The sequence below is a fragment of the Myotis nattereri genome (assembly GCF_964212035.1).
Source record: "Myotis nattereri genome assembly, chromosome: 11".
In the NCBI taxonomy this organism is placed as follows: Eukaryota; Metazoa; Chordata; class Mammalia; order Chiroptera; family Vespertilionidae; genus Myotis; species Myotis nattereri.
The window spans coordinates 46,725,172-46,736,790 of NC_138086.1; the positions used below are offsets into that span (position 1 = coordinate 46,725,172).

General features: G+C 34.1%; 1 protein-coding gene across 1 annotated transcript in view; it reads left to right on the forward strand.

Moving 5' to 3' along the window:
- CASD1 (CAS1 domain containing 1) overlaps positions 1–4,804 on the forward strand; it is a 44,411-nt gene extending 39,607 nt beyond the window's left edge. Inside the window, exons 17-18 of the mRNA XM_081102237.1 lie at positions 1,134–1,226; positions 3,326–4,804. Coding sequence (XP_080958363.1) covers positions 1,134–1,226; positions 3,326–3,592 — 360 coding nt within the window. The 3' untranslated portion in view covers positions 3,593–4,804. The remainder of the gene's footprint in view (positions 1–1,133; positions 1,227–3,325) is intronic.
- Positions 4,805–11,619: the final 6,815 nt, after the last annotated feature.

An 11,619-nucleotide genomic window follows, 5' to 3' on the forward strand; every position in this document is an offset into this window, starting at 1 on the left:
ACTATTTAAAATGTAGTTGTTTTACTTAAACTTTCTAAGTCCTAGTTTCCTTTATTGTAACAGGGATATTAAAATGTCTTTTAAAGGGTTGTTATATTAAATGTATGGAAATGATCAGTATTTGTCACTTACTAGGCACTTAGAAAATGTTCATCGTACTTCTCATATTTGCTTTTAAGAAATTTTTAATCATTTACCAAATATTTGATGCCAGTATGTACTAGATATTATGCTGAAGGATATAGTGATCACCAAATCAAACATACTTTATATCCTTATCGAGCCTACATTCTTCCATTACAGATAGTAATCATATAATTACCATGTAATTATAAAGAGAAGTACAAGATGCAGAAATAGACCATCATGAGGGAATATTACCTAGTTGGGGTTGGAGTGTAGGTCAGGGATGATTTCCCTGAGAAATCTCAGCTGATTTGGAGGGATGAAGGCACAGCAGGCAGCAAAAAGGCAGGCTATGGTGGGAAGGAGCATACACCACATTCGTAAGTGTGTGGTAGAGACTGGGAGGTAGGCAGAGGCTAGAGGCAACTCAGGTCATGTTTACATTTTTGCAGACACCTCTGGTTGCAGGTAATTATAGGACATTGTGGGTAGTGTGATGATGAACAGGGTGCTTTGGAAACACACAAAACTTCTTCCTAACCCATCTTGATGTCACAGCAAGGTTCTCGGAGAAAATAGTGTCTAAGCCAAGACCTGAAAAACAAGTAGCCCAGCGAAGAGCAGCAGAGAGAGTTTCTAGAGGATTCTTATGGAAAAAGCAAAACTATATCATGAGGTTTTATAAATTTTGCCACATAAATATGCTATCATCTCTTTCTTCATAAGAAGCCTCAGAGTGGGTTTATATTTTTTCTAATAAGCATAAATTAAAACTGCTCAACCATGTACTACCTAATACCTGCACTGGTATGCAATATACAAACCACATGTTTGAGAAATCGAGTTTGTATACACTCTAGAACAAAAATAACTTGCTAATCAATTGGGGGGAAAGTATTTCGTATGTATCAAGTTTAAGAATATAAATAAATTACGGCTTGAAGGAAAGCAAAAATGCTTTGAATAAACAGATTATTAATATTTACCTTTGTGGTTTTTTTCTTTAGATTTTAGCCTTTATTCTAATAAGGAATATTCCTGGATATGCCCGTTCTGTTTACAGTTCATTTTTTGCTTGGTTTGGAAAAATTTCATTAGAGGTTGGTACATTAATATTTTGCTCTGTCATATATGTAACAGTCAAATGTTACATGTATGCTTGTGTGCATATACACGTGTATGTGTATGTTTATATATATGTGTTTGTGTGTAAACCTGACATGTTTTTATTTTTATTTTTTAATTCTCACCCAAGTATATGTTTTTAGTGATTTTTATAGAGAGGAAGGGAGAGAGAGGGGAGGGGAGAAACATCGATGTGAGAGAGAAACATCATTTGGTTGCCTCCCATACACACCTAATTGGGAATCACACCTTCAACCTTTTTGGTGTACCGGAGGATATTTCAACCCAGCCAGGGCAACCTGACATTTTTTTAATCAAAGCTATGTTACTTACGGAATTATAGAGGGGGGAAATTCAGTACTTTCAAAAGCAGTAACATATTATATAATTTTTTACAGCTTTATTTAAATGACTAGACATAGATGACTTTCACAGTGTTCTTTTTACTGTCTTAAGCTTTTAAGGACAACCAAGATGCTGAGCTCAGGAGAGAAAAAAACAGATACAGTTCTAGTAGATATAAATGAAATCAGCTGAGGGGATTTTAATTTGTTCATCTCCATAATTAAATATAGTTATAATGCTTATCATAATAAAATGCATCCTTATAATTAGAAATTTTGGGGAAATTTTAAAACTCAGTACATTTTGTATGTAATACTAATATGAAATTAATCTATAAAATCAGTTTAAAGTAGGTTTTGAAATACATTCTGAGTATTCTGAGCTGTATTTGAAACAATATTTTAAAACAATTCATATTGTAATCATAAAAGATAAATTTTAGAGCATATGATGTATTTAAAAGATACATTTTTTAGTATAAGATTTATTAAGTTGTCTTTATAATAGGGAAATAAGCCCTGGCCATGGCTAAGTGGTTAGAGCACCAGCCCCGAGCACATAAGAGTTGAGAGTTCAATTCCAGTTCAAGGGCATGTACCTGGGTTGCAGGTTTGATCCCCTGCCCTGGTCAGAATATGTGTGGGAGGCAACCAATCAATTTGTCTCTTTTTCTCACATCTCTCTATTTCCCTGTGTCTCTCTCTCGCCTCTTTCTCCCCCTCCCTCCCTTCCAATCTCTAAAAATCAGCATAAAAAATATCCTCCTGTGAGTATTAACTAAAATAAAATAGGGAAATAAATGTCCCCTTTGAGTTCTTGAATAAATGTTCTATTACTTTTTAAGTCTCAGATTACATAGAATTTAAAAATCTTGATCATGAAAGACTTACCAAGTCATTCAGTGGACTAAAGAATATTTATTTTGCATGCCCCTTAATTTTTAAAGCATGAGAGTTTTATAAACTTTGAATTAATTTACTATTTAGCGTTTCTATTAAAAATATAGAAATATCATAGTCTTCATATTTGTTGAAGTAGCTTAAGCATATTTCTACTCTGATATTTTGAAGCAATGTGGTGAAAGAACCACATTTGTAATTACAATAAAAATAAATAGTGGTGTTGTCTAATATATATATGTATATATATATATATATATATATATATATATATATATACCCATAGAACTTGAAATACACTTCAGAAACATGTGAATGTGGTCTAAAGCATTTGGCCATACATAACAAACATGGAGACATCTAAAACACTATGCTATTTCCATTCAAAATTTATACCTACATAAACATATTCATAAATAAATATATATATATAAAGAGAGAGAGATAGATAGTACACACATAGTTTTGTAGCTGGATACACACACACACACACACACACACACACACACGGAGTCATTCTTTACTTGAGGTCTGAATATGGGAGTCCAGATATCTGTCAACTGTCTTGCAAAGACAGGTCTCATACAAAGAATTTTATAAAGTTTAATTGACAGTTTGTTTCTTGAGGACTTTGAATCAGTGCTTCCGCAAGTAGGGGTTCTGGAGAGTGGACTCTGCAGTAGGCTTTTCAGAACCAGCAGTGAAACAGAATTAAAAGGTTTTGGAAAAGTCTGCTAATATAATTATGCTATCAGATGTTTAAATTAGGACAAACTTTTATATTCATGGACCTTCTGTACATATCTAACTTGAAATATTTTTCCTCCTAGCTATTTACTTGCCAATATCACATATGGCTGGCAGCAGACACAAGGGGCATCTTAGTACTCATACCTGGAAACCCCATGCTCAACATCATTGTCAGCACTTTCATATTCGTTTGTGTGGCACATGAAATTTCTCAAATCACTAATGATCTTGCACAGATCATTATTCCTAAAGATAACTCATCTCTGTTGAAAAGGTTAGCATGTATAGCTGCATTTTTTTGTGGACTCCTCATCTTATCATCCATTCAAGATAAATCAAGATATTAAGTTGCTAAAATTCTAAAAAACTTAAACTCTTCAAACTAACTGTTGACTGCTTAGAGGAGAAAAGCATCTATCTTGAGATATAATTGTATAGGTAAATAAAAATTTGTGCATTAAGAGGACAGCTCAGTGATGTCTGTTGAACATATGTGGTTGTATATATAGGAAATGTACATATCCGATGTGAAATACTGAAAAAAATTGATGAAGCAGAGTGCATTGTAGAGAATTGCATGTGAAAAGTCTTTTCTACTGGATCTATATTTCCATTTATAAGTGATTTTAAGTTAACATATGAAGGCAGGGAAATAATTGCCTTTCCAGTAAAAAATATAGATAATTTAGTTAGCTTAGTGTCACACTGTTTTGATATTTACTAAATTTGTGATAATAAGATTGTCTGTACCAATATTCATCGTGGTAATTCCTACTTCATTGAAAACTTTCTCAAGAATGACTACAGTATTGTTTTCTTGCCAGATGTGCAATGGTGTGGAATGATGAACAGTATGCCTTTAATTTATGTGTTCTTGTTCTGTTGCTATGTTTCCTGACATGGTTTTCTTTCTAACTGTGGTTTTCAGATATACTAGTACAAGCTTAAATCTTTGTACACTTGGTCTCACAGAGTTGTTCTAGGCTCCATTACAGGGTTTTGTCATTGTTGATGCTATTACTTCTTTTTATAAAAAGGCCAAATTTTCTTTCCAACTCAAACATTCACCTGTTTCTTTTCCTTAAGCTATATCAGTGTAATACCAGTTACCCTGTGGATCCATTTAATATGTTTTCCCCTGACTAATTTTGTATATTATTTCCAATGTTTGGAAAGTTCTTTATGATCATTTTATTTCTTATTACTCCCTCCTATTTTTAAAAAGTACTTATCAATCTAAACTTGTGCAGTCTAGTAAAGATTCAAGTTGTTACGATTGAGATGTATGACCTTCAGAATTTTAAGTAAACCGGTGACTTTGGACAATATATGTTTTTTGTTTGGATTGGTTTGGTTTGGTATTGTTACAGCTGTTAGAGGTATAAGTTTATTTATCTGTTGTACAGATTTTATTACAACTTTTAATGTTTGAAAGATTGCACTTGTTTGCTCTTATGTGCGGGGTAAAATATATTTTCTGTTCATCATGTGTGAAAATATGGAGTAATTTAAACAGTAAATAAACGTTCTGTGGATGCTTATTTTTGTATGGCAAAGTATCAATTAAACTGTGTGTGTGCTTTTTTAAAAAAGCTGGATCCATTAATGATTGGTTTAAATGTCTAATTCATTTTCTCAAATTAAATTTGCTTTTCAAACTTAGTGTAGATCACTGTGATAGTTGAAAAAGGAATAACTTAGTTATCAGAGCTTTGGAGAATAATCTGTTCAGGAAGTGTAAGCATTATGATATATTAGTAGTTTTACTTGAAGATTTTAAAAATTTAATATTTCTTTAGCACTGGATTTATGTGCGAGTGATATCTTCTCATTAATTGAGGACTATTTCTAAGACAGAAATGTGTGTTCTTTCCTTTTCTCTCTTCTTCTGCCCTTACTTAATCTTTGACATTTCCCAGATAGACAATTGTAATGATTCATTGCTCTGCCTCCTAGAATGCAGCCTTATAAGTAGAGAATAGTATAGTTATAAATCAAAAACTTCCAAGTACTGTGATCACATTATTCTTGCTGGTGTGCTTGCCAATGAGTAGAGTGCATTTTAATTTAGCTTGTAAGTATTGTCACCTGAAAAAGATTCTTCCTGAGGAAACAATTGAAGAAGAAAGATGACCAGTATTTCTGGTTTTGGAAGCGCTTTTGTCTCCAACACTGATACCTAGGAGTGAATATGTTTTCTCTCCTTTTTGAACTCAAGCCTAAAACTTATCTGGTAAACCCTGCTTCTTCATCACATGCTCTTATTTAATATCCCCCACTGCTTTATTTTGTATGTCTACACTAATAAAAGAGAAAGATGCAAATTGATTGTATCTTTGCAATGCCCACCAACCAATCAGGAGCGAGTATGCAAATTAACCAAAGATGGGTTAATTTGCATATGCAGTCACCAAGTGGTGGGGGCAGGGCAGGACACTTGGTCACCATGGTGACTACATAGGTGTTCCGAACCGCCCCAGCCGCTCAGGGCCTCTGGGCAGCGTGGGAAGGTGGAAGGGTGGCTCCAGGCCTGAGCGAAGGCGGTGCCAGCACCCAGGGGAAGGAAGGCCCACTCTTGCACGAATCTTTGTGCATCAGGCCTCTAGTAGTTATATAAAATAGTTAAAATATAATGCAATTGTAATTAAAATATGTTTTATTCGTTTTCTTTATGAGTTTTTATGGATAAGAGATGAATATGGTAGAAGTTGCCAAATGATAACATCTGTATATGGTGTATGTTTTAATATTTTTTCTGCTCTGACGCAGATACTGACTAGTTGCTTTACTCAGTCATACCATTCTTCAGGAAAAGATGTTTAACAGAATATTTAGATATGCTGAAATTGACATAAAGCCACAGAGGTTCTCTAAACTCAGATTTTCTACAATATAAATCACATTGAGAACTCTACTATTGGCCCCAAAAAGTACTCACCTGCCTCAGATTTACCCCAATCCTTCCCTGTTTCCTCTGACAAACCTTCCCATTTTTATGAATAGGCTACATAGCATTAAAAATCCAAAGCCTTCATATAAAACCATTCACTATACCTACAAACTAGATCCTATTATTTGCTTTAAGTGCTGGTATAAAATAACCTTTATACCCTACCATTCCATTGTGAAATAAGTTGACCAGTTACAACTTTAAAGTTGGGAGATTATTTCCCTCCACAAATAAGCTTAACCATTTCAAATGTTAGCATAGGGAACTTTTAAGCTTGGTAAAATTAACTTTAATGATAAGTATATCTATTTATATTCATATCTTTACTAGATTGTGAACCATTAAGGCTAAATAAATAAACCATAGGACCTAGGGTAGAACCTCTATGTAATAGATACTTAATAAAAGCCAATTTGTCAAAGAATGTGCACTTCCTAGGAGAATGCCACTCCCTTTAGATTGTCCCTCCACTTTAGATAGGAACTTCCACCAATCTAGAAAACCTTGGGAGAGCCCAGTTGGAATTTTTTATGTTGAACAGTATTACATCGCTAATATGCTACCATTTTTTACCTACACATGATAGAAATTTTGGCAGCTCAGATGGCTCAACCTAACAGCTTCTCTTGTTGAAAAAAACACTTGGTTAGTTACCTGCAGGATTGATCCTGACAACTATTTTTTTAAAAAATATATTTTATTGATTTTTTTACAGAGAGGAAGGGAGAGGGGATAGAGAGTTAGAAACACCGATGAGAGAGAAACATCAATCAGCTGCCTCTTGCACACCTCCTACTGGGGATGTGCCCGCAACCAAGGTACATGCCCTTGGCTGGAATCGAACCTGGGACCTTTCAGTCCACAGGCCGATGCTCTATCCGCTGAGCCAAACCCGTTAGGGCATGATCTTGACAACTATTTTAAGAATTCTAAATATTAAGTTTGGTAATATTTAGGATTATTTTGAGGATTGATGAGAACTTTTTAAGATACTCATATTTGAAAAGCACTTTAAATTTATATTTGCTTTTCATGAAATCTCTTCTAGTGTCATATGATATGAATTAGAAATATCATAAAACTTCCCTAAAAGTTACATCCATAAAGTAGTATAAACAAAAGACTATTTTCCAAAATTAGAGTTGAGGATATTATGAGCTATAAAATATCTAATAGATTAGCTAGAAATCACTTAAATCATTTATTTATAAAATACCATTCCAGAGCACACAAAAAATGAGATAAAATCAACATTTTAAAAATAAATTTTTGGTTCCTAAGAAGTGTTTCTGTCATGTGTAGGGCAACGTTTTTTTTCATGCTTAAAAGTATATTTAAATTCATCTAGTTGTTTTAACTTTAACTTCACTAATACCTAGTGGTGCTTATTGAAAAGACATTTGAGAGAATTTTCTAATGAAAATTGCTAAAAATAATCACAAAACTATTAACAAGATTTTAATTGTTAATTCTAGAGCTACCACAGATAGGATTATTTAACTCTCTTAATCTTCATTGCCAAAATAATAAAGGCAGAACTTAGCTGAGGGTCAATGCTCTCCAGGTCTATCACCCATCTCTTTTTAATTTGAATTTCAGCCAGGCCAATCTTGCTGTTCCTCAAATGTCATACTGTTTTTTCCCTTTGTCCCATTTCTTTTCATCTACCTAAATCCAACTTATATTTTTAAGTAGAATTTAAACTCCACCTTCTCTGTGAAACCAATACTTTATAATCCTCTTAAACTATTCTAATGTTAATTACCTGGTCTCACTATATTGTTATTTTTTTCAATTCCTGCAGTAAGATTGCAACCCCATGGTCAAGATGGCATTTTTTAGAGATATACTAATGTGCTATACACAGAGTCCATACAGAGAAGCTTGACCATCAGTTAAGTTCTGGCTTTATTTCTCCCATCTTAAAACAAAATTCCTCTCTCTTGCCTTTCCAACGCTGCTGCCTCATTTATCTTCCACATACCTGAACTGCTCTTGTCAAGATCAGCAAGCATCTCCACATTGCTAAATCCAATGACCAGTTCTCAATCTTCACCCTACTTGACCTGTGAGCAGTATTTGACACAGTTCATTTACTACCTCCTTTCTCAATCATCCTCCACTGTGCTTCCCGACATCACCATTTCCTGTTTTCTCCCTACCTTGGTAGCCATTTCTTCAAGGTCTTGTTTCCTGGGTCTTTTTCCCACCCTGGCCTCTGAACTGCAAATTCCCAAAGCCCAGTCTTCAGACCTTCTCTACACTTGCACCTTACATGGTATCCAGTGGTCAGCAAACTCATTAGTCAACAGAGCCAAATATCAACAGTACAACGATTGAAATTTCTTTGAGATCCAAATTTTTTAAACTTAAACTATATAGTTAGGTACGTTGTTATTAACTTAATTAGGGTACTCCTAAGGCTTAGGAAGAGCCACACTCAAGGGGCCAAAGAGCCGCATGTGGCTCGCGAGCCGCAGTTTGCCGACCACGGATAGTCACATGACTTTATGCTGATGACTACCAAATTTATATCTTCAGCCTGAACCCCTCCCCTGAAGTTCAAACTCCGATAACCACCTGCCTACTTTACATCACCATTTGACTATTTAAAAGACAACTCAAATTTAACAAATCTAAACCAAAACTAAGCTTTCTTACTACTGGCCAAAACAAATGAGAACACCCACAATCTCTCCTCCATAAATGGCAATTACATCCTTCACGTTGCTCAGATTTTAAAAATTTGACTCTTTTCTCTTACACCAACATCTTACATTTTAGTAAATCTTGTCAGCTTCAACTTCATAATATAGCCATAATTCAATAATTCAACCATTTTTTCACAGCTCCAATGTGATAACCCTGTTCCAAAAGACTACCAGCTCGTTCCTGCATTATTGTAATAGCTTTATTTGTCTCCATAGTTCTGACATACTTATACTTTTACTTACATACTTTTTATCTTTCATCTTCTCCCCCATTAGAACATAATCTTTCTGTTTTATTCACTGTGGTATCCCCAGCTTCTAAAACAATGCCTCGATTATTTGCTGTAATGAATAAATTAATGAATACTGCAAAAAATGTCAAATACCAACACCATTCAAGGCAGTTTGGCAGCCCTGCAAATGAGAAGGCAATTGGGGAAATACTTTTCCTTTCCCTTAGCCATTGGGACAAGAGGCTAAAGATATACTTTATGTAGTATTTAGGATGTTAATTTACATAATGTGATTTAAAAATGTTAACCCACTTACGTAGCCAGGTAAGTAGTGGCTCTCAGCAGGGTGAGGGCCCTTCTCTCTGGACAGTAACTACCAGCGGAGCTGAGCTCCAGCCATGCCAAGGAGAGCATAAGTCTCTCACTCACTGTGGGTCCTGTCATTCCTTACTTTCTTGCTCTATTCAAGAACGTGTCATTGCATTTACACTATTATTTTTCTTAGAGCAGAGAATTGCTTTTTGGGGCTCGTGTCACCATCATAAGGAAAATAAAAGGATAAACCAACAAAACCATGTATATTAAAAAGAAAGATTGTACTTTTAGTGGAAATCAAAAATACTCCTGTGTTCAACAGTCAAAGTATGACTATGTCAACGAATTCTACTTTTAAAAAAGACATTGTGAAATAAACAGTAAAAACAATTGCCATTAAACACGCAGAAATGTAGATGTGAGTGCCAGTATATGTAAAATCATATTTTTAAATATATTTTATTGATTTTTTACAGAGGGATAGAGAGTTAGAAACATCGATCAGCTGCCTCCTGCACACCCCCCCACTGGGGATGTGCCTGCAGCCAAGGTACATGCCCTCAACCGGAATCGAACCTGGGACCCGTCAGTCCGCAGGCCAACACTCCATCCACTGAGCCCAACTGGTTAGGGCTATGTAAAATCATATAAATGTAGTAAATGAAAGCCTGAAATTTCAACAAGACTTGAATTTAAATACATTTTAAAAAATCATAATGCTGTGAAATTTAGATATATATTAAGTGGAAAAAAATGCATAAAAACATTTAACAGATGGTAAGTTTTAAAAACATATCCACTGATGCAGAAATTACATGCCAAAAATAAATAATCTTTTGAAAATAGAAGGCTAATTGGGAAAACTGTTATCTCCCTTAGTATATGGAGAGATGGCTGGGAACTTTAAAAGTATAATTTGTGGGACCCCAGATATTGACAGTAACACCTAGTTAAATTTATTTAGGCTTTTAGCGAGAATTCTAATGTAACTCAGAAACACACCTATGTCAGGTTCATTATAAGGAAATGGCTTATTGATTGGGTTGTGAAAATCTTAACATTTGATATAGGCTAATATTAATAAAGTTAATAACTAATAAATATAACAGAAAGTACTATTGTGATGATTCCTGGACTTATAAAATGAAACTGAAATTAGTGATTTTTCATAAGGACAAGGAACTCAAGTCTACTCATTTCCTTCCCTGCAAATGACTTTATGCTAAAACTTTAAAAGTAGAATGCATTCTGGATATAGTCATTGATGCAAGCTGAATGTGTTCTATGGCATGTATTACAGACAGGTCAATGTTTTGTATGATGATTTAGATGTGCCACATGGGAGCCTGCTGTATGATAGGAGATTCGGTGGCACCGTACCTAGAGATTTTTGAAACTATAGAGAGAGATTGAATTTTTCACATCATTCAAGAGAAAATGACCTTGTTAGCTTAACTGCAGAGGCTGAAATAAAGAGAGTTGATTTTGACTGAAAATACGCCCCATCTTACCAGTTTGAATATTTGTCTGTAAAGACATTCAAAATGACTGAATAAAATATATGACCTAATTTGTTCTTCATTCTTAGGATAATTGTTATTTGGGAAAACTTATTTGGCAAAGTGTATTTTGGTTCATCTTTCTCATGGGAAAAATGGTTTCCAGAAAAGAAAGTGGTGTCAACTACATTTCAAAATTGTGGGGTTGAAGACTGAATTCTAGAAAAGAGTTTTGGTTTTAATTATTATAAAAAATTAATAACACTGTTTGTTTTACCTTTTCAATGAATAGTGATAGTAAAAATGAATAGTAACAGTTGTGGAAATGCCATAGATAATAGTACCAGACCCTGAATATGGCAAAATTGGAATACCTGAATTCTACATATATGTTAGAAATAGTTGCCTTAAAATATAAAAACTGTTATTCTGGTATTTTATCGAGATTCAAAAGTAATAATTATGAAGAATTTTTGGGACTACAAAACAAATCAAATGCCCCTTATCTTTAAAGGATTCAAAGATAAAATTGTACTGAACATGTCAATGAAAAATCTGCCATTTTACATCTTAGTAAAAAACTTGTATTGAGACATTTATTCCAAATTTAAGATAAACCAAGAGGAAAAAAAATGTCATAACTAAATTTATTTTTCCTTTATTTTT